At 48.4% G+C, this 21,034-nt stretch overlaps 8 protein-coding genes across 8 annotated transcripts; 3 read left to right on the forward strand and 5 right to left on the reverse strand.

Moving 5' to 3' along the window:
* Nucleotides 1–3: 3 nt before the first annotated feature.
* Nucleotides 4–2,917, reverse strand: BDV27DRAFT_132425 (sigma-70 region 2 family protein). Its single transcript, XM_032067880.1, has one exon. The coding sequence runs from the start codon at nucleotides 2,174–2,176 to the stop codon at nucleotides 170–172; it is 2,007 nt and encodes a 668-aa protein (XP_031924919.1). The 5' UTR covers nucleotides 2,177–2,917; the 3' UTR covers nucleotides 4–169.
* A 1,135-nt stretch (nucleotides 2,918–4,052) lies between these two features.
* BDV27DRAFT_132426 (putative PHD transcription factor) lies at nucleotides 4,053–7,475 on the forward strand. Its single transcript, XM_032067881.1, has 2 exons — nucleotides 4,053–6,215; nucleotides 6,301–7,475. The coding sequence occupies exons 1-2, from the start codon at nucleotides 4,583–4,585 to the stop codon at nucleotides 7,248–7,250; spliced, it is 2,583 nt and encodes an 860-aa protein (XP_031924920.1). The 5' UTR covers nucleotides 4,053–4,582; the 3' UTR covers nucleotides 7,251–7,475.
* A 41-nt stretch (nucleotides 7,476–7,516) lies between these two features.
* Nucleotides 7,517–8,080, reverse strand: BDV27DRAFT_160330 (uncharacterized protein; the record flags this gene model as incomplete). Its single annotated transcript, XM_032073008.1, has 1 exon — nucleotides 7,517–8,080. The coding sequence occupies one exon, from the start codon at nucleotides 8,078–8,080 to the stop codon at nucleotides 7,517–7,519; it is 564 nt and encodes a 187-aa protein (XP_031924921.1).
* Nucleotides 8,081–8,892: 812 nt separating this feature from the next.
* Nucleotides 8,893–10,561, reverse strand: BDV27DRAFT_132428 (F-box domain protein). The gene is made up of 2 exons (XM_032067882.1): nucleotides 10,492–10,561; nucleotides 8,893–10,205 (listed from the first exon to the last, which is right to left on the reverse strand). The coding sequence occupies exon 2, from the start codon at nucleotides 10,200–10,202 to the stop codon at nucleotides 9,036–9,038; it is 1,167 nt and encodes a 388-aa protein (XP_031924922.1). The 5' UTR covers nucleotides 10,203–10,205; nucleotides 10,492–10,561; the 3' UTR covers nucleotides 8,893–9,035.
* A 492-nt stretch (nucleotides 10,562–11,053) lies between these two features.
* On the forward strand, nucleotides 11,054–12,901 carry BDV27DRAFT_166637 (cobalamin-independent methionine synthase II family protein). Its single transcript, XM_032074247.1, has 3 exons — nucleotides 11,054–11,681; nucleotides 11,745–12,161; nucleotides 12,227–12,901. Exons 1-3 carry the CDS (start codon nucleotides 11,462–11,464, stop codon nucleotides 12,796–12,798), a joined length of 1,209 nt encoding a protein of 402 aa, XP_031924923.1. The 5' UTR covers nucleotides 11,054–11,461; the 3' UTR covers nucleotides 12,799–12,901.
* A 1,816-nt stretch (nucleotides 12,902–14,717) lies between these two features.
* On the reverse strand, nucleotides 14,718–16,037 carry BDV27DRAFT_24878 (ADP-ribosylation factor family protein). Its single transcript, XM_032076126.1, has 6 exons — nucleotides 15,966–16,037; nucleotides 15,589–15,870; nucleotides 15,350–15,508; nucleotides 15,128–15,274; nucleotides 14,961–15,073; nucleotides 14,718–14,898 (listed from the first exon to the last, which is right to left on the reverse strand). The coding sequence occupies exons 2-6, from the start codon at nucleotides 15,680–15,682 to the stop codon at nucleotides 14,857–14,859; spliced, it is 555 nt and encodes a 184-aa protein (XP_031924924.1). The 5' UTR covers nucleotides 15,683–15,870; nucleotides 15,966–16,037; the 3' UTR covers nucleotides 14,718–14,856.
* Nucleotides 16,038–16,901: 864 nt separating this feature from the next.
* ccg9 (putative trehalose synthase (Ccg-9)) lies at nucleotides 16,902–19,625 on the forward strand. Its single transcript, XM_032067883.1, has 6 exons — nucleotides 16,902–17,087; nucleotides 17,147–17,556; nucleotides 17,610–17,885; nucleotides 17,956–18,420; nucleotides 18,476–18,585; nucleotides 18,660–19,625. The coding sequence occupies exons 1-6, from the start codon at nucleotides 16,980–16,982 to the stop codon at nucleotides 19,388–19,390; spliced, it is 2,100 nt and encodes a 699-aa protein (XP_031924925.1). The 5' UTR covers nucleotides 16,902–16,979; the 3' UTR covers nucleotides 19,391–19,625.
* A 19-nt stretch (nucleotides 19,626–19,644) lies between these two features.
* On the reverse strand, nucleotides 19,645–20,353 carry BDV27DRAFT_147508 (dynactin subunit 5; the record flags this gene model as incomplete). The annotated part of the gene is made up of 2 exons (XM_032070750.1): nucleotides 19,645–20,214; nucleotides 20,315–20,353. 2 exons carry the CDS (start codon nucleotides 20,351–20,353, stop codon nucleotides 19,645–19,647), a joined length of 609 nt encoding a protein of 202 aa, XP_031924926.1.
* Nucleotides 20,354–21,034: the final 681 nt, after the last annotated feature.

A 21,034-nucleotide genomic window follows, 5' to 3' on the forward strand; every position in this document is an offset into this window, starting at 1 on the left:
GGTTTTTTTTCAAAAAAAAAAATATTAGAATTGCGGTTGTTGTAACCGCTTGCTATATAAAAGTTGGGTATCAAGTAGATTCAGGACCAAGGAAACAGACAAGGGTATCCAATAACTAGATAAATATAGTGATGCGCCAAACTACAGAGGGATAAATGGAGCGATCCGGTCACTCTGTCAGAGCAGGCATGATATAGCTCGTTAGAGGCGCACTGAGGATCTCCTGCCGCAGTTCACGTTCCCACAGACACACAGGGGTCCCAACACGTAACGTCAAACATGAAAAGAGGAAGTCGTGAACAGTCATCCAGGAATTCAGACTAAGTCGCTTCGCAACCTTAAGCATCCGACCAGCAAACCAAGGTCGCCCGTATTGTGTCTTAGCGGTAGGAGAGTACTGCGTGAAATCGGGCATGTCTCGGTTGCCCAATGACGTAGAAGATATGTCCGTTATCTGTATACCATCGTTGCATTCAAGCATGATCTGAAGTAGTGCTTCGACCGATCCACTCGTGTTCACCTCACTCGCTAGTACTGCGTGCTCCAATGTCCAGAGGAAGGTTTCACTATGCTGCACGGAGCTTCGGTAATCCCAAAGAGCTGCATTAAGCATGATCAGTGCAACCAGCCGCGCGACAAATTGTTTACGGTTGCCTGAAGCGGTAAAGCGAAGGCCGGGTGGTGCGGCAAGGATGCTATACAGAAGTGATGTCTCCTGAAACGCAGTGTAACGCACTAAAGTTGGCATACTGGTGTGGTTAGTTTGATGGGATATCGAGAGCTCCTCACAACGCCTCAAAAAGTCGATGAACTCGTCGCACTGATGCCTAATCTCATCCTCTGGTGACAGAAATGCTAGCGGATAACTTGGACTGACTGATCCAGAGGGTGAAAAAGCACCCCCAGGTGATAACAATGGCATTGAAGGAAGGGAGCTAGGTGTCAGATTGAAAGGTTTTGTGACCGAGTCTTGCCATGGAGCTTGATCATTGAAAGACCGTTTGACTGAAGGGTTATACTCGAAGAAGAAGCTCAGCCCATTCGTTTCATATCCGGATAGAATATAATCTTGCCAGTTGATTAGCATGCCCAACCGTGTATTCTCGAAGGCCGCCGGTCCTCCTCGGGCACGTATCATTTCCCTCGCAGCCCGCATGTGTACCCAGCTAATTTCCTTGTGCCCTGGACGAGGGTCAAAGTCCTCGAGACCTGCAGCGCTGAGACATGCAATAATTGCAACATCGGAGATATCACCTGGATTTCTTGTCATATGATCTCGGAGCATGGAAATTGCGCGGTTGCGGTGAACAAGTGTATAGTCAGTCTCCTCCTCGTTCCGTACCCAAGCCCAAGTGTTCGCTGCATGTACGAGAATAGTGTTTTGGAATGTGACGGCGCCTTTCATGCCTTCTGGGACAAAGACTGCTGTATACCAGTTGTGGGCTTTGGCAGAGCGGAAATGACTACCATAGGAACAGGCAGGCATCTCATTAACGTAGAAGTCGAATAGCCGTTTGCCTTCAGCATCAAGATCCATCGGTAGGGTATTGAAAGGGTCGGTTCGTGCTGCACTGAGGATAGTTTTTGGGGAAAGCGTGACATCAGATGGGGATGTTGGTGTGGATGACCATGGAGATAAACTGCTAGACTCCGAGCCACTACTCTGACTTCCAGATACATATTTGTCTAGAAGATAGGGCGACATTGGATAGCCTTGAAGCTGAAAGAAGGAATTGGCCGGTAAGGATGCATTCTCAACAGTTGTATAGCTCATGGCTCCAGGAACAGAATCTCGCTCAATTTCTTCCACCAAATCGTCCGTCGACTCTCGATTCGGGACAACTTTGATATCGGACCTTTGTGCTGATGAAGACTGCACATTTTTCTGCCCCTCACTATTGAGGCCTTCTTCCTTTCCTTTCTGAGTAGTGTCCCCTGCAGAAGCCCTGGCTTTCCTGGGGCGTCGAGTAGCTTTTCGTGGCGCATTGTTGCTTTCTACCGCCGTCTGTTCGGCATCATTACTAGACTGACCAGAGGCACGTTTTTGGCGCATGTATTGTTGCATCACATGGCGCTTGACCTGGGTCAAATTGCTCCGACTATTGTTCGAAGCGTCGATGAATTGCCATTCTGTCGCAGGCTTGGTTGAATCCGTATCGTCAGACTCATTTGACATGGTTTGACGTTTTGTCAACCCTCCGCGTGGTCAACCCTGCTAACGATTGCGTGTGTACGTACTTTGCTTGCAACTCGAGGGTTACAGCTGCAAAATTCTTCAATGGTACGCCATGCGCTGTTATGGGGGTTGGGCTTTGTATGATCAGTGGCAGCAACTCCAGCGCAATGTGAAACATGCAAAGCCTCGGTGCTATTTTAGGTCCCGCAACGTGCGAGTCCGAACGTGGACTAGTCAGTAGCGTAGCCAGAAGGCGCAGCAGCAGACAACAAGCCAGAACAAGACGATTGATGTTAACAATCTGATAATCGACTTGGCGTTTCAGAAAGAAAACTAGTAGACCCCCGTCATTTATGGTTCTGTCAGTTACCTTATATGGAGGGCCGTGTACACGGGTGTTCACGGCGGAATGTGGAGCTACGGGCAACCGTTGGTGGGAAACGTCAGAACCTCCAAACGGATAGGCTTTGCGGCTTAAAGTGGTTGATTAGAAATCGATCTGTGTTTGCCTCCTCAGCCCTGGAAGCCAGTCTCACTTGCAGAGAGAAACGATGCGGCTGAGACTATACGGGGTCGAATGATGACATTAGGTGACCCGCTCGTTCCGCAATCGCCTCTTGAGGAACAAGGATATGGAGGTGGTGAGTGGGTGAGGGGTAAGGAGAACAGAATAGAAGAGTAATAACAGTGGCAATAAGTTGAACAGCGGAATATCAGTAATCAGTTGGTGTTTGGCTAACGGGATTTGAAGAGTTGAAGCTGGAAGGATTGAAGGGTTCGAGATTAGATGGGAAGATGGGCGAACTAAACCCAAAGGCGTAGGACCATCGTCCTTTCCGATTCGGTTGTGCATCCGTTCCAGAACTCGCTATGATTTAGGTGCTGTTCCCAGGGCCAATCACCATCCCGCCCGGTCCTAATGCCTGTGTGTCTATCGTCCGGGAATGGGCCGATCATGGATGCTGCCAGTGAACGACATCCTCTAACCCCCGACCTTTGATTCGCGCATTCCCATCTGCAGGGGCACCGATAGTTGATCGTCCACGCCCATAAATAACACTGCAGGGTAGCATTGGTCCAGTGAGAGTGGGAATTGGTACCTGATTTTTGGGTGACATCCATTCATACCCCCCCCACACACTTTTAAGGGACATGGTACCATTCACATGGGAACTAACTGGTACTGTACAGTGTACACTATCTTCTTTCGGTATTATACACGATCGCTGGGCAAATATCTGACTTTTTGTCCCCTTTTTTGGGGTATTTTCTAGACTAATCCGTAATATAGTACTATCTAGTACCTATCTACCCATTCTTTCATGATTCGACTCCATTAACTGTCGCTTCTTTTAACTTTGGCCCCATGCACTAGCTTCTATACGTAGTAATCTTCAGTGCCATGAGACTGCCATTAGGTCTTGTTGACCTCAAAAAGTTTACCTGTACACTGCGTAAGCTTAGCCAGGCTTCTCAGTAGTCAGTACAGATAAGCATGCTTCAAAGCCAGCCTGGACGGGAAGTTAATTACACTGGTTTCCAATGCCTTGGCGGTGGTTCAGATAACATGTCCTTATGTACGGAGTAGTCAGTTATGCTCAACGGCGTGACCCCCTGCCTGCATATTTTGCACCAGGGGTGATCGTGCGAAATAGTACAACGTCCCCTGCTCGAACCGACTCCCTGTTTGGGATCAATCACATCCATATGCAATGTATTTTATTGAAAGGAATTCACGGTTCCAACAGTAAATTATAAGCCATGGAAAGCCGGACAACTGAACGCATATCTCTAAAGCGGTGTGGATGGATCAACCGCCTCCAGATGTCGGAGTTAAAAACACACCGCTTTCATCTAAACTCCGCGGCAGAATTGCAAATCTGAAAGTAATCTGAGCTCCACGAAAGGTACAACGGGGGTTTGACCACGCGCGTCTGTTCTCACAGCTTTCAGTTCCTGACATCGAGCCTGTAGGATAATATTATTTGATTATTCTTAGGTCAATTCTCCCGCCTGCTAATCCCCCTTCCTCCCTCACGTCGCGCAGTCGCGCGTTCAGCAACTCCGCATTGATCTCCGAAACTCCGTTGCTATCATCACCATTTTCGGCGCCTTTACCCCAGCAGTTCGTTAATAGTACAATATACATGGGCGCTCCGGTACATTTCTCTGCCTATTCGATATCTGCGTGATCCTTGACACTACCGACTGTGCGCCAGCTTTCATGATGCCTTTAATGAGAGTCACGAGACCGACATATACCACATAGTCGACAGACATACTCTCGCACCTTCGCCTTAACTCTAAGTTTTGACTGCAAAGATCTGGATAATCCCTTGGATTGTATTGATTAACATCGTTGTTATCGCTTGCAAGGGCAACTACCGCGTTGTTTAAAGTTACGCGATGGCTGGCGGGGCGGCCACATCTACTGGCGTCAGTCAGGGAGATGATTCCAATGGTGATGTTACGACGGCCATAAGTCCATATGAAACAAACCCGGATAATATACCGCAAGATGACCCCTTCCTTAAGCAAAGCCCTCACTACGGTCGTTACGCTCCGCGAGACGATGATTTCAAACCCCGCTACGATCACTGGTGGCAATCGGACCCCGATGCGATCTCGCATTGGGAGAGCATAGTGAAAGAGAATTTGAGTCCAGATAATTCTTTGAATTTGCAAGAGAGCCGCCAGGCTTATTCTGTTGGCAGTGTAATAATACGAGTTGACAAGGACGATGTGGTTGACACAACAGCTGAAAGGTACTCTTGCGCTAACGCGAATGAATTGAGCGCAGCAAGGAAAGCGGAGGATGCTCTTAAAGCACTTGACGTTACTGTTCCGATAGTCCATTTTTGTGGGACGGTTGATGGGAAGAATATCACTGTGGAGTCCAGAATTCCTGGTGTTTCTCTAGAAGTCGCCTGGAGGTATCTTAGCGCCGAGCAAATCAACAAGTTCAAGCAAGAATGTCGTCGGATCCTTGAGCACATGGCAAGCATCGATCCTGCACCCGACAGCCCGTCGTACGTTTGCAGCGGACTCAACTCTCAACTACCGCCCGAGATACAGGAAATGGAGAAGGATGTGCTGTTCCAAGAGAAAAAGGAAGATGAGATATTGTGCCTAGTTCACAACAACATGGCTCCTTCCAATATTATCGTTAACGATGACCGAGTCGTGGGCATCATTGGTTGGCGACACAGCGGATACTTTGGGTTCGGAAGGGCAAACACGATACACCGACGGTTCAGAATGCCTACATGGTCTTCATTAGCGGCGGCTGGTGGTAATGTTGAAGCATGGGCTGATCTCTATGAGGACCTCCTGAACGCAAAGGTGGGCTCCAAGCTTGAAGCGAGCCAAGATACACCAGGGCCACAAGTTAAAACCGAACCATCAAATATGACTTTGGACAAGGTTCCTGAAAGCGATGAAATCGACAACAAGTCTATATCGTCTCAGGTTGATGGCGTAAACACGCCTGGGGAGCACCCGACACCGAAGAAAATTGCCGATCTGAAACAAGGACGAGGCTCGCGAGCCTCGTCGTCCGATCGGTCATCGCCTGCCAATTCTGTGAAACTCACCTCAGGTAGGAAATCCACACCCGGTGGTGGAAAGAAAGGCACAGCAAAGAAGTCGACTGCCAAAAAGCGCAAGATCACCGAAGAAGATACCGAAAGTGTTGATGGCCATCAATCAAACACCCCTTCCTCCCGCACCAGTAAAACCCCTGGCGTCAAGAAGCAGGATTCTGCATCTGTAGCGAGCTCTCCTGCACCTGAGAGCAGGCCGAAGAAGAAGAAAGGTGCCAAGAATAGAAAGGCCCCGAAGAAAGCTGCAGCGAAAGAAGAGGAAAACGACGATGGGGAAGAAGAAGCTTCAACAGATGAAAACGAATTGTTCTGTATCTGCCGTAAGCCTGATAATCATACATGGATGATTGCCTGTGATGGCGAGTGCGACGACTGGTTTCATGGAAAGTGTGTCAACATCGATCCGAAAGATGCTGACTTGATTGACAAGTATATATGTAAGTCTCAAGTGGCTTTTCCCTCTGCGGCTATTATGCTGGTGTTGCCTCTTACGATAACGGTTTTTCGCTAATGTTAAACCAGGCCCTAACTGCAAAGAGCAGGGCAAGGGATGCACTACATGGAAACCAATGTGTCGAATGCCCTCTTGTCGGAAGCCTGCTCGATTCATCAATAATAATCTTAGCAAATACTGTTCTGATGAGCATGGCCGGGAATTCATGCGCCTGAAGACCCAGTACCTCAACATGAACCCGGCCCCCGAGAACAAGATGGAAGACCTTGGGAGCAGAGGCGGGATCCTCACTGCCGGTGACCTCAAGGCCGTGATAATGGATGTATCTTCAGCGGCAGAATTTCGAAAGCTTGGCGAACGGATCGTCTCACTACCACCAGATAATCCTGAGACGGACACAAAAGAGGACAAGAAAAAGCTTGGATTGGATGTTGCTCCTGACGACCTTACATACTCACCCGATGAGGCATTGAAAATTGAAGAATTACGAAAACGGCGTGATGAACTACTTCACCGCAAGGATATGCTCGATGCGCGTAACACATTCGTGAATCTTGTCCGTCAACGGTCCAAGAGTGTACTAGAACGATTGAAGCAAGCCGAACCTAAAGGCGGATGGAAAGATATCTGCGGCTTTGACTCACGGTTAGCCTGGTCTGATGAGGAGTTCGACGAGTGGAGGCTATCGGAAGTTGGGGCGAAAACACTTGAGGATGGCACTCCTGAGGCGCTGGCGTCTAGCTATCCTGATACAGCTGATGCAGATGGTGACACCGTTATGAATGGCGTCAAAACCGAAGAGGATGACATCGGCAGCTTGTCTCGGGGTATTTGTACCAAGAAGCGCTGTGAGAGACACAAACAATGGGTCAAGGTTCAACAACAAGAGATCTTATTCGAGGAGGATACACTTAACCAGGATCTTGCAAAGTGTGAGAAGGAAGCTCGAAACGTCGTGGAGAGAGCTGTTCTTAGGATGTGGGCTGAGAAAGAGAATGCCCAAAACGGATGTCAATGAAGCCAACGTAAGGCTGGGCCGAGATATTATAGTGCTATTTTGCAATGCTGTTAAAAGGTCATTTGCATAAACGATACCCTTGTTCGCGGAAGGAAGCAAAACGCAGGGATTTCGATATGGAGTTGGTGTGTATATTTGGTAGTTGGGCCGCAGATGCTATTTTCGATGAGGCTGGCGTAAGACTTGATAATATATACAAATAAATGGATTGCTTGATATGTAATAGTCCAGCTCCAAACAAGACAGTAATTTTCCGGAACCAGTGCTCAATTTATTCGTTTGTCCCAGATGCACCATCGTCCAACACCGTTGCCTACCCTATCTTTGATGACTTCAACGACGTGTGCTGGCTTGACAGTCGATAATAGAAGATGAACATCGATTCCCTGCTCCAATGTTCGCATAAGGAGACTAGGAAACAACCTCTCACTTGCGTGGAATATAGAGTGAAGGCCCTCCTCGCGAGAAGTCTGCGGGTTATTCCCTGGATTTCTCCTTTGCTGCATCTGACCTGGGGTAACGTGCGTGCTGGACGTCATCGTCCCAAGACCACTAGTATTGATAAGCATCACGGATATATAAGGGCTATGCATTCGTGACAACTGTGTCAAAGTCCGCAGTATATTTGACAGTATGGCTGTCCCTCTGACGATGGAGGAAGCGCGGACGACTCCCTCGGTGAGAGTGTCAAGTCCGGCAATGACGAGGAAAATACTGCAGTCACTGTTTCCTGTAGATTCTGCCTGACAATTCTGTCGTGATTCCTGTTCCTCTTTATACCTATGTAGAGTATCTGAGACTTCACCTATAGCTTGTGCAGCGGCAGCCATATCGAAGACAGGAAATAACTGAACATAGTCCAGACGTGAGATTGCTTCATTGCGCGATAGGGGCGGCTGCTGAGATACTGATAACAAAGATTCAAGCAGCCTTTGCGGAGAGAATATGTCAAGGTTTGCCGGGTGGATTATATATGTTTTAACACTAAAACTTGACGGTGCTGATGTTTTACACAGCTGTGCTGCGAGTATTGATCTTGAAACCTAGCCAAAGATTATCATCAGTTGGGTTGATGTTTATGGTGAGGAGGAGAGCAAAGGCTGGAAAAAATGAGCGGAATGAAATGAAAAGGGAGCTCAATACTTGGCCTAAAAATTCAATATCATCGTTTTCCCTGGCCTGGTCTCTTAGTTTCGAGAAGCCAATTACGGTTCCTTTTCGGAAGACACTATGTGCAGGGCTCTTGAATGCGTTATATATGTCATCCTTGAGATCCCACGTTCCTGATGTAGAAACCTGGTCATGATGTGGTTGTGGCAAGAGAAAATGGGCGAGAGTTGGGAATGCAGGTGCAGAACTGTATGGAGTAGAAGTAGAGGCCATCTTAGAGTGAAATGAGTATGACGTTCTCGTACAGGCTGATCCTAACAGAGTAACTATTTTGGCGACAGTTATGTTGGATTATTATGGTAGCATTATGATTCAACTAAGAATCCATTGAGCAGACCTGGTGCACATTGGGAGTTGAGGTGCAACATACTAGTAGTATCTTAGAAGCTGTCAAGAAGGCCGCATCCGAAAATTAACTCTATTCCACGTGTTCAGGCCTTAGCTTTAAGGCACCGAGACTATCGATTGGCCATTTCGGACTTGTATATATGCAATTCTCCCTAACCTTGTATATATTTCTTTATACAACGCATTTTCCTAATTAAAGACCCGTCATTACGGTTCTTAAGAATCCCGATTACTCAAACCCAGCGTGCCTTGAAAGCCGACATCGTGTTAAGCAACGGCTGTTCGCACAATAGATTCCACTGTTGCTGGCGCACAAGCAGCAGAACATATGCTCTTCTTAGTCCAAGTCCCTTGGCCATCGTGGGCCCATTCACTACCACCTAGGATATCTTCCAGTATGGGACATAACTCAGTCCGTAAAGGGCCGAGTGCATAGTCGCAGGCACAGAACTCAGCAAGGCTGCCTCTGTTGCCCATGTCACTTACAGAATGCCCGATAAGTGAATAACCTGTAGTAATTTCCATCCAAGGGTCACTAGGGTCCATAGACCCCCTTTGTTCTAGCTCGGTAGCCTTGTCGCCCTCACATGGTGCTAACTGGACACTCAATGACCGTAAATTCTCCATCAGCTCCACTGCGTTTAAGACCAATTTGACATGATTATAGAACGGGAATACGGCGGTGTACCGAAAGGATGTCAATTTGCTGAGCGCGGGGGACGAGATTAACCTTTGTGGGCGAGGCCTAACGTATGCTAATGAGCCCCATGTGCTGAACAGTGAAGGAACCTTAAACAGGAAGTATTCATAGTGATTATAAGCCTTGAGAGAGGAGGACTCGTTGAACAGCAGGGAGGACCATGATCGAGCTTCAAGCAGCGTTGAGCGCTTTTCAAGATGAGTAAGTAGTGGAGGGTCAAAGCTTCTAGTGTCCTGCTCTAACTGCAAGATTTGAAGTGGGGCTTGGAAAGCCCAACTGTGTTCCTCGGATACCTGCGCGCCTGTCATCTTGCCAATACACGACGGCGGTGCAATGACTGTGATGCGCTGCGGATCGAGATAGGACAATGCCCGGCGCCACCAGAATGGATCCTCTCGATCATCCGAGGGGTGTCGCCCTTTGACCACGGCGGAACTTACATGTCGAGCTAGGCTTGTAGCGGATATAAAGGAGAGAAACTCATCTACATCCCGTAGATCGAAGCAAACGTGAGTAAATAATCGTGGTCGTGTGACCTCGAGCAAACGGGAAGAGGTGCATGAGAGGTTCTTCAGATCTCGGATACCCGACTTGACGATATTACTGCTTGGCGGTTGATGTAGCCTGGCTAATGAAGGGGGTGGATCTGAAAGATTGGAGATAATCTCGTCAAGGAGCTCATTTGGCAGAGCTTCCAATGATGATCCTTGAGGGATCATTATCGCATGCGGCATATCCTGCAAGAGGAGATTAGTGTTCCATGACCATCACATATCACATATCACATCTTGACGGTAGCTGCTAGGGCTTCCATCGACTAGGTAGGGTAATTGATCTGTACTGTTTCAATCTCCGTGGCATACTCCGTACTAAGAGATACGATGGAGGTCATATACTGTGTATGATGGGTCGGGAAAGGAGGCCGACATCAACTGCCGTGGCGACCCCACATACGTCACACGAGCTCCGCCAATCCTTCCAAAGGTTATAGGGAAAACAGTTTCAAAATCGCAATAGACTCACCGGTAACACACTTTGAAACTCTTTGAAAAGGTTTAGTAGTTAAGGATGATTCGTATTAAGTAACAAAGACTGAATTCTACCAAGGCGACATGGAAGTAGTACGTACGAATATCATTGAGGAAGTTATGCAAGGAACTCTGTCGAACTGCCCGTGGCGGTAAAACCCCCTGCTGGATTGGGACAAACGACCCCACATTCCCATTGTTGGTCTCTTTTAGCGTCCGCGCCAAGTATTTAACGCCAAGAGGACCTGACTGGACTTGAAATCCTCTCTCGATAGGACTAGTACTCCATAGAGTCTGTTGTTTGAATGTATATCCTATTTACTGTCAATAGAACAATTACTGTTGGTGGATCAGTCAGTCACTTAGTTATCGAGGAAGAGGCAAAAGTCGGAAACTATTCCACTAGGGCAATAATTGGTAACGTGGATGATACCATGGTTATCAAGAACTTAGTCAAACCCACCCACATCTAATCTTTAGATCTTTCGCCTCATCTATCTTTTACCTCCCATGTAGTATATCCCGGCCCGTCAATCTACTATCTCCTTCTCATCAACCAGGAATCTCCCACTGACATGATGTCAAGGGTCACGACTCTCATGCCATCCTCTTTGTACTTCCAACAGACCTATCATGGCAGTAGTATCTCTTCCACAGTTCCACTCCCTCCTCCCCGAGTCAGGATGTGGAGAGAGCCTCTGCGGTGGGGCACTTCAGAGGACGTGAAAGCACTCGGCAGTTAGTGAAAGTTTCAAGCCGCGGAGAAGGCGAATCGATGTGAAATAGAATTACTTTGCTTAGGTCCGAGTTCGGTGGCCCCTCTCTGTTTTAATCATTCCCTCCCTGCAACTGTCAAGCCTGTCTTTCGAAAACCCCGCGCAATCACTACGTTCGATAACAGGTGCCACGTCAAGAGACACTTGGTAGCACCTCGATATTTATTGACAGACTCAGGACTCTTCAATATGGCCCATCAGCTTCACCACAACCCCCCTTTCCGTGCTGAACACCTTGGTTCGCTCCTTCGTACCGATGAACTGTTGAAGACAAAGACAGCTTTCGAGCAGGGGCAGGTCTCTCAGGCCGAGCTTTCCGCTATCGAAAACAAGGATATCAAGGAGATCGCTGAAACTCAGAAGAAGCTTGGCTATGCCGCCGTCTCGGATGGAGAATACCGCAGACACAGTAAGGAAGGGCTTGGTTGTTTGTGTAGTGGGGCATGATGCTAACGGTTTACCTTGTATCTAGTGTTCTGGGGGTCTTTCTTCCCTGGACTTGATGGTTTTGAGGAAGTCACAGACATTGATGCCGATGTTTTCCGTCCCTATGCTCCCGATGTCGCTGCTTTCCTTGAAGCTGGACACAAGCCTGGTGAGAGTGTCATCTGTACTGGCAAAATCAAGCACGTCGGTAGTACCTATGTCGACGAGTTCAAGTATATGGCGAGCGTCGTTCCCCCAGAGGAGGTAAAGAACATCAAACTCACCCTTGCTGCTCCGAACTGGTATCATTTGCGCTATAAGGAGGGCAAGGCCTACCCGAAGGATGTGTATGCCTCCGATGACGAGTACTTTGCGGACATCGCCAAGGCATACCAGGATGAGCTCCAGATCTTGTATGACGCTGGCTGCAGGAATGTTCAGTTTGATGACCCTAACCTTGCCTGTGAGTCGTCTTTTCATAACCGTTCCTATGTCGAATAGCGAAGAGTTTTCTGACAATGCCGACAGACTTCTGCTCTGACAAGATGCTTGCGGGCTGGGAAGCAGACCCATTGAACGTGATCACAGCCGATGAGACGTTCGAGAAGTACGTCAAGTTGTACAACGATCTGCTTTCCAAGCGCCCCGCCGATTTCCACATCGGTGTACACATTTGCCGTGGTAACTTCGTCGGTAGCCGTCACTTCTCTGAAGGCGGATATGACCGCATTGCAACCAAGCTGTTCAAGGAGCTCAATGTCGACACATACTACCTCGAGTACGACACCCCTCGCGCCGGTGGTTTCGAGCCACTGAAGGAACTTCCCACGCACAAGAATGTCATTCTCGGTGTCGTGACCAGCAAGTTCCCCGAGCTCGAGGACAAGGAAGAAATGAAGAAGCGCGTCTACGACGCCGCCAAATTCATCGCGGAAGGCAACAAGATCTCCGTTGAGGAGGCATTGAAGCAGGTCGGTGTTAGCCCACAGTGTGGCTTTGCTAGTCACAGAGAAGGCAATGCCATTGACCGAAACGGCATGATCGCCAAGCTGAAGCTTGTCCGGGAAATTGCCAATGACATCTGGCCTGGTCAGCTTTAAGTAGGTATGGTTGTCGTTTGATGTCGATTTTCAACAATGAGACACACTCGGGCTGGGTGACCGGCGACGTATTTGTGTGTATGAACGTGACGAAGTTATGTCTTTGTACAGAAAACTGGCCAATGTATCTGATTGGGAATACTGGGTTCAGTTCTGGATATGTATATACCTGATCACTTGATCAATAATAAATGATTCAACTCAGTTCACAAATTCCAATGTTCTTGCTCGGCGGTTAATATAGTAGTCGAAATCAGAGGACCTTGGAGGCCCAAAACGTCAAAGCAACCATCTGTACATCCCCAACTAGTAGGTCTAAAGTCAATCACGCTATCAGCAGTCAGGCTTGTCAGGGCTGGTCTTCGCCGTTCCTGCAGGGCCCTTCGGGTTATCATGTGTCCAGCCATGCGACCCTGCAGTCTGGATTTCCGAAACCAACCTTCGATTTAGCGTTAATGGATCTGGAAAGGTTTGACGACTCGTAACCGACCAGAACCCCCGATAGCATTTAGGATTGTTAATTTGTTAAAGGCGGAGAGGATTGTGCAACTCACACATACTGGATGTCCCTTTATGGCATTGCATTACTACACCCTAGATTGAAATGGAGAGTCGTCCACAATCTCCACTCAAAAGCCTATAATCCGGTGATCGTAGGTACCAGTACTATACGTTGTAGACCCCCTCGTAGTTGTTCTAAACTACTTCAATGACAGGTCTACTCAGTGACGTGGATCAGTACCTACCGATATACTGACTCCATGATCGAGTCCTTCCATCCACCGACCGAAATAGAGCTTAGAGGCATTTGCTCTATGACGAGAGGCTTTGTTTCATTGTTTCCTTTCTTTGGGGACTTGAGTGAGCAAGGTTCCTCAAAAGCAATAGCCTACATTGTACTCACGTCCCGTGGGATCCAGCACAATAGCCGGGCCAGTTGTAGGATATTTTGCAGAACCCGTTAGAAGCCATCCTTCTCTGTTCCAGGCAAATTCTCTTTAGGATCGATTCCCTTGTCTCCTACCGAACCTCGCTACCCTGACGTGTCTTCTGAGGGCGTTTTCTCGGTTGATGTTCGAGATATTTGGCTTGACGGTTAATGAATTGTCTTGTTTGGGATGTGTGGGTGATAATTGACATCTTTTACAGGTTATAAGAATCGGGCGCTTTGGAAATACCTCTGCTAAAGACTACGAGTGGCAGACCTACTTGGATGGTGAGGGCTTGTGCCACCGACGTCAAGTTCACATTCCCAGATAGCAACCCCATCCATTCATTATGCCGTCTCGCCCTCTTTGTATGGGGCAGTGGCTTGCCGGTGAGGTAGGTGGTTTCTATTGCTCGTCTGAATGCGATGGTTTTCTATAACAGGGCGTAATTTGAAGACGGGGTCAGTTTGATTCGTTATGTGAATAAGAGGTCGGTAATTTTGATTACTTTTGGTTAGTATATACTAGAAGGTTTCAATAGCTCCCGCCCATCCTTGCATATAGGCTAAATTATGGCTTGGCTTTCGATATATGGGCAGCCGTTGTGAAGCTTAGTAGTAGATGCGACTTTTTGAGACCTAGGTAGCATCGGGGTCCTTCGTCGGGCTTCGGTACCGGGGTTAAGGCTTCGTTGTCAGTGTACATGTGATTGTATGTATTTTTAACAGTGGATTGCTGGCGTGGGTATAACAAGTTCCTTGTGTATGTTGGTCTGAATTTCTTTCTGTATTCAAAAATTTTCTATACAATGCAAAAGCAATGCGTCGAGAGGAAAGAGGCAGTCGACAGTAAGGGGGAGAAGTATTAATTAAAAAAAAAAGTATATAAATGGCCCGCATAGAAACAGTGAGGGATATCATGAAAATGTAAGGAAATGAAAAGAAGATCAAGAGATGGGCAAAGCATGCGCACGAAGTGAAATGTAAACATACTGCAAATGCTGCGTCTTCTGTCATCAAAGCGGACATGAACGAGAGAGGCCGAACGAGATAAGGAAATGTTATACACGAGAGCCATGCAATTGGGGTCCCTAGATTTACACTGCCAACGATGGGCGGCGCGAATGGAATTATTTCTGGGCTGGTGTTTTCACGTTGTTGGAAAGCCAAGCCTGCGAGAGATTCCATGTCAAAGATTGATAGGGCCAATGAGGAGCGGGGAGGGGAAACTTACAAGTCCTTCGAAGATACCAGTACCCTCGGTAGCAACGCTAGGCGCGACATACCATAGCTTGTCCTTCAGCTTATTGAGTTGGAGTGCATTGGTGACGTCTTCGGGGCTCATATCTGCGGGTATCAAGTTAGTGGGCATAACGTCCTAGCGGTTCTTGAGATACGTACGGCCTTGAATATCTTGTTTGTTCGCGAAAACTAGGAGAAGGGCGTCCTTCATTTCGCGATCGTTGATGATCTTGTGAAGCTCGGAACGAGCCTCCTCCATCCGGGCCGTGTCGCTGGAGTCAACGACGAAGATCAAGCCTTGCGTTCCTACAATAAATACCGACAAGGTCAGCGTTAATCCTCGCTGGCTGAAATAACCGAGTGGATTGCGATGGGCCATACCGGAATAGTAGTGTCTCCATAGTGGCCGGATCTTGTCCTGGCCACCGACATCCCACACATTGAACTTGACATTCTTGTAGGTTACACTTTCGACATTAAACCCGACAGTGGGGATGGTAGTGACCTCCTGGTTCGTGAGTTTCAGTTTGTACAAGATTGCTGTTTCACGCGCCCATCAGCTTCCCTAATCTTTTCCATAACACACAGCGAGGTGACCCGATTCAGGGGCGCAGACTTACTGGTCTTTCCAGCAGCATCCAAACCCAACATCAGAATCCGCATTTCCTTCGTCCCGAAGATCTTCCCCATTAACTTGGAAACTTGACCACCCATTTTGACGAGGGGTTGTTAACTCCTGAGGTCACCGATAATAATAAAAGGCGTAAAAGCGAGGTAGTGCTACTGTTGATTGAGCGCAGAAGTCCTCGATCGTGTTTGCGATCGGAATTGGGACCAGGTTTCAATTGCGGTTGAACACGAGCAGGGGAAAAGCGTGAGAGATCCCGCTGTAAGGTCAATTACTCCGTCCTGTCAATCTCCACGTCAACCAAGGCGATCTCAATCAAGACCGTCGCAGGAGGGGACGCAAGGTGAACAAGAGACAAACCGAACTTACCTTGTCGGCGAAGGGGAGGTGGGCAGAAGAAGAAGAGAAAAAGGAAAGAGGTGAAGAAAAAAACGAAAGAAGGAAAAAGCAAAACACAGGCTGAACCAAAATGTAACGATAGAAAAGAAAAGAGTGAATGTGGCAGAAAGAGCGAAAGTGAAATGAATAGTTTAATTAATTGGGCCCAGAGTTTCAAGAGGCGACGATCCACACGAGGAGCAGCGACGAGGGTCTGCGCGCTGGGTAATTCAACTCGGACTCCGTAAAAGGGGCTGCCGCATGACTAAGCCCCGCGATTCCTGCCAAGCATCTCGGTTGTTTCACCCGTAAGCAGTTCATGTTCATCGTGATGGCAATAGTGCCGGTTCCATGGCCCCACGGCCCCTGTTTCCCCTCCCCGGTATCTTCCTCATTGGCATTGTGACTTCACGAATCGAGAGACTGAGATCAAGGTGCTTGGATCCTGGTTGTACATACTCAGTACTTTGTATGTACATACTCATACCACTCACGCCTTTCAAAGCTCCGAAGTTGTTCCCTTTCCGTCGGGTGCAACCACGTCTGGTCTCCATGGTGTGACCTTCCCTGACTTTTCATGCGGGACCTTGTCGGCTTGTGTTTCTGATTTTTACTCCCTACCTCTCGTGAGGCGTCTTTAGAGAGACTTGCGTGTTCCAATGAACATGTGCGTGTGTACTCGTACTTCGGAAAATGTTATTCTTGATTGATGCCTGTCACGGGCGATGTTGTACTTTGTACGTCATGGCCCGAGAATCATGAGGTCACCGGACCGCCCAATCCCAATTTCAATTCACCCCAGCTTTTTGGACAGCAAACAAAGCAAAAAAAGTCCTGTGGCATGAGGTTTGAATCATCATTTCTTCTATATATATATATGTAGCTTATCTAGTATACCCTGTTCTCGTTGGACAATTACCACAGTCTTCCATTCTCTTCATAAAACCATTTCCTACTGCATCCATTGTTGTTCAACTATAGTATTCACAATTAATTGAGTGAGCAATGGCGGACGATTCGAACGCCATATTACGTCGCCGCTCGTCTCTGCGTCAGCAGCGTCGTCTCTCCTTACAGTATGAGAACAATTCCTGGGCCGCACCTCCCTCTGGGGTAAGTATATCTGTTTCATCGGTTGAGCTTTGCAAGCCCTAACTTCTTCGTCTCACCAGACCATCTACGCTGGTCTATCGACGTTACTCGAGGACGGAACAGTGACAATTGCAATCGCCATTCGCGATACCACCTACCTCCTAGACTTCATTCAAGAATCGCTCTCCCTAAAAGATGATCAGTCGTTATGCTCCGTGCTGGAGAAATTCGTGATAGACCAATTGCAAGAATGGAGTGACGCTCATATGGAGAAGTTCATCGGTTTAGCAATGCCAGAGCGCATCGCGAAACAATGCCCCAGCCTGTGCTCGAGGCTCTGGGCTGACCTTGATATCATACCTCTAGTCCTCCCCGAAGGAAGTAGAAGGGAGGGTGATGACAAGTTCACGTTCGGCATTCCTGACACCACAACCTGGAAGATTAGAGGCATTGATGAACAGGCCGAATCAATGGGCCGTAAATGTGTTCGGTAAGATCAAATCAATTCTAACGTGATATGACATAAACTGAAGTGCTGTCTAGTTTGTTTGGTCCAGAGAATATCCCCCTGCTTCAGGTTGGCTTCCTTGGTATAGTAGAGGTCGACACGGCATTCCATGTGCGCTTGACCAACCTGGAGGATTTTCAGAAGACAGTTTACCCCAAGACCTGGAAGGCTGTTCAACATTATGCGAACGACCTCAAGGAAAGAAAGACCAAAATTGCCTTTTTCAGCGCCACCCCTCAAGGTGGAGGTGTAGCCCTCATGAGACATTCTCTCGTGAGATTCTCGTATTCCTTGGGAACCGATATCACATGGTAAGGCTCAATCATAAATTACTTGGCTTTCTGCGGTGGCAGCCGGGCGTCAACTGACCCTGGGGCCTAGGTACGTGCCCAAGCCACGGCCGGGCGTCTTCCGTGTAACCAAAAACAACCACAACATTTTGCAAGGTGTCGCTTCCCCCGAGGAGCGGTTGAGCGAGGAGGACTGGGCACAGGTAACGGAGTGGGTCAATGAGAATGCGAAGAGATACTGGTTGATCCCTGGAGGCCCTCTGCAACACCCCAAGGACGGAGGAGCCGACGTGGTGATTATTGATGACCCACAGATGCCAGCGTTGATTCCCATTGCGAAGCAAATGGCCCCAGACCGACCAGTTATCTTCCGCAGTCACATCCAACTTCGCAGTGACTTGATTGACAAACCGGGGACCCCGCAGGCAGAAGCTTGGGGGCGGCTCTGGGAATCCATCAAACTGGCAGATATCTACATTAGCCACCCCGTGAAGTCCTTTGTACCTAAGAACGTACCCCGGGAGAAGGTGGGATATATGCCTGCGTCGACGGACTGGTAAGGCAGTACCGATCTAGTGCCACTGGAAGGTGTGACTGACAAGCCCTTTTAGGTTGGATGGTCTGAACAAGAACATGCGAGAATGGGACATTGCCTATTATGGCCGGGTTTTCAATTCATCCTGCAGAAACTCGGGCATGCCCACTATCGACTACCCTGAAGGTGCGTTACTTGTCACCCACGCAGCACGGTTGTATTGGAACCTTGTGGACTGATATACAACGATATGGAAACAGATGAATACATCGCTCAAATTGCACGCTTTGATCCGTCGAAGGGCATTCCAGAGGTTGTGGAATCGTACGTCAAATTCCATCGGCGGTTCACAGCTGCGTTTCCCGACAGACGGGCTCCCAAGCTGTTGATCTGTGGCCACGGCTCTGTTGATGATCCAGATGGCACGGTGATTTACGACGCCGTAGTCACACATATCGAGGAGAACCTCCCGGACCTCGCAGAGCAGATTTGCGTTGTGCGACTGGGTCCTTCAGATCAACTGCTGAATGCCCTACTCTCTAAGGCTAAGGTGGCTCTTCAACTGTCCACGCAGGAGGGATTCGAAGTTAAAGTGTCCGAAGCTATTCACAAAGGAACACCAGTCATCGCAACCAGGGCTGGTGGGATTCCCCTTCAAGTGGCTGACAGACAGAACGGCTTCCTTGTGGAGGTGGGGGACACCGACGCGGTGGCCCAGCATTTGTTGGACCTTTGCACAGACGATGAGCTGTACGAGCGCATGCACAAGTTCGCGCTCAACAATGTGTGCGACGAAGTGAGCACCGTCGGCAACGCACTGAATTGGCTTTACATGGCTTCGAAGCTGTCCAAGTCCAAAGAGATTAAGCCGAACGAGCGATGGATCAACGACATGGCTCGCGCCGAGGCGGGCCAAGAGTACACAAGCGATGAAAGCAGATTGGTGCGGGAGCTTTGTCCTCAGAATGACGTGAACGGACACCAAAACTAGGCCGATATGTTCTGGTTTAGAAGGATAGTAGATATTAATGATCGTGAACGAATCTCCACTCGTGGGCGTCAGGTAGTCTAGAGGTCATTTTGTGCCTTTTGGAATGTATGAAACCTCAAGAAATAAACAAGATGTAGCTAAACAATACAAATGTAAATCTATATAGGAACACTCTAAAACAAGGGGGGGTATAATAACAACACCAAAAGACAAGGGACCAAAGAACAAGCGTCACACATCAAACCCAACCATCTCTACCTCCCGACCAACCGGTACCTTTCCCTGGCCATACCCCCCTCGGCTCCCTCAACCCCATACCCCTCACCAACCTCCCCGACAATCCTCGCCGGTGCACCACCAACCACACACCAACTCGGCACCACCATGCCCGGCGCGACAACCGCCCCATCAAGCACATATGCAAAATCCTTCAAGATAGCCATACTCCCAATCACCGCATCCCTCCCCACATGGACATGGTTCCCCACACTAGCCGCCTCAACAACCGCCCTCTCCCCCACAAAAACATGATCACCAATCTTCAGCGGATAAAACGAATGCACGCCCCGATGTAATCTTGACGGGGGCCTTAGTATAGCTTGCTTCGAGATATAACTATAGCGCCCGATCGTAATCGCGACGGACGGCGTCGACGTCGCCGGCTGTTGTTGTCCTCCCTGGTCGCCGCTCGCACTGGAACTAGTGGATGTACGGTAGAGGTCGCCCCGAATGACAGCCTCACCCTGAATAACCGTTTTACCACCGAGGATGATATGCTGTGTCCCGTGAATTTGAGACCGGCGGGAGATTTTATTCCCTGTGTCCTATATTTGTTGTGGCCCATGGGTTAGTGGTTAGTGGGTGAACTTGAATTGTGGGGTTTGGGGGAAGGGGAGGGGGAGAAATTGAGTTACGGAGACGCACTGTTTCAATGTATTCGCCCTTGGCGGCTTTGGGGGGCATTTTGGGTTGGTTACGTGGTTGTCAGTTTTTGATTGACTGGATTCAATGGTGGATGTTGTCGATGCTTTTCTGAGCCGATGCGTTAATACAAAACAAAAGGTTGATTGTCGGGCGGTGAATAGCTCCGGAACAATTTCCGCTCTGGAGCTTAGGCGGTGGGGTTTTATTGTCTCCGCTTTGTGGACTAAGGCTATTTGGGAAGGCGGTTCCTACTACCTAATTCGCGCTAGTGGAAGCTTCAGGGCCATTGTTGATGAGATAAAAGGGGGAGGGGTTTCTACAAGTGTCCTTTACCCCCTTATATTTGTACCAGATGCGCTTGTTCGTGGTTGAAAAACCATATAGGATGGTTAGTAAATTAGACAGTGCGTTCCCAATCAGATTTAATCCAGAAATGTATGATATTGACATAATAGTGAGCTGGGAACCCTAAATCTGCGAAACCATTCGAGATTTGACGACTGAACAAGCACCAGCCCTGAAAGAAGAATTGGCCCCCGCTTGATTTGGATCAGCCCTCACAAAAAATTCCCGATCATTTATTGATTATTTCCACCCCCACCACCATTCTTGGCACTAGCAAACATGAGCGACCACCCCTGCAGCTGGACCTATCAATCACCCTATTGTAAGGCAACAATTATCAACCCCATGAAGTCTGACTTACTCCGGAGTACAGTT

Source organism: Aspergillus caelatus, assembly GCF_009193585.1.
Source record: "Aspergillus caelatus strain CBS 763.97 unplaced genomic scaffold BDV27scaffold_160, whole genome shotgun sequence".
Classification (NCBI taxonomy): domain Eukaryota; kingdom Fungi; phylum Ascomycota; class Eurotiomycetes; order Eurotiales; family Aspergillaceae; genus Aspergillus; species Aspergillus caelatus.

What these genes read in the sequence shown, in the direction of transcription:
- BDV27DRAFT_132425 (XM_032067880.1), bottom strand. Translation starts at nt 2,176, where the DNA reads ATGTCAAATGAGTCTGACGATACGGATTCAACCAAGCCTGCGACAGAA.
- BDV27DRAFT_132426 (XM_032067881.1), top strand. Translation starts at nt 4,583, where the DNA reads ATGGCTGGCGGGGCGGCCACATCTACTGGCGTCAGTCAGGGAGATGAT. An exon ending in CTTGATTGACAAGTATATAT is followed by an intron (nt 6,216 to 6,300) that starts GTAAGTCTCAAG and finishes ATGTTAAACCAG; the next exon opens with GCCCTAACTGCAAAGAGCAG.
- BDV27DRAFT_132428 (XM_032067882.1), bottom strand. Translation starts at nt 10,202, where the DNA reads ATGCCGCATGCGATAATGATCCCTCAAGGATCATCATTGGAAGCTCTG.
- BDV27DRAFT_166637 (XM_032074247.1), top strand. Translation starts at nt 11,462, where the DNA reads ATGGCCCATCAGCTTCACCACAACCCCCCTTTCCGTGCTGAACACCTT. An exon ending in TGGAGAATACCGCAGACACA is followed by an intron (nt 11,682 to 11,744) that starts GTAAGGAAGGGC and finishes CCTTGTATCTAG; the next exon opens with TGTTCTGGGGGTCTTTCTTC. An exon ending in TGATGACCCTAACCTTGCCT is followed by an intron (nt 12,162 to 12,226) that starts GTGAGTCGTCTT and finishes CAATGCCGACAG; the next exon opens with ACTTCTGCTCTGACAAGATG.
- BDV27DRAFT_24878 (XM_032076126.1), bottom strand. Translation starts at nt 15,682, where the DNA reads ATGGGTGGTCAAGTTTCCAAGTTAATGGGGAAGATCTTCGGGACGAAG. An exon ending in GGATGCTGCTGGAAAGACCA is followed by an intron (nt 15,509 to 15,588) that starts GTAAGTCTGCGC and finishes CGCGTGAAACAG; the next exon opens with CAATCTTGTACAAACTGAAA. An exon ending in CAAACAAGATATTCAAGGCC is followed by an intron (nt 15,074 to 15,127) that starts GTACGTATCTCA and finishes TGATACCCGCAG; the next exon opens with ATATGAGCCCCGAAGACGTC.
- ccg9 (XM_032067883.1), top strand. Translation starts at nt 16,980, where the DNA reads ATGGCGGACGATTCGAACGCCATATTACGTCGCCGCTCGTCTCTGCGT. An exon ending in ATGCCTGCGTCGACGGACTG is followed by an intron (nt 18,421 to 18,475) that starts GTAAGGCAGTAC and finishes AAGCCCTTTTAG; the next exon opens with GTTGGATGGTCTGAACAAGA. An exon ending in CACTATCGACTACCCTGAAG is followed by an intron (nt 18,586 to 18,659) that starts GTGCGTTACTTG and finishes ATATGGAAACAG; the next exon opens with ATGAATACATCGCTCAAATT.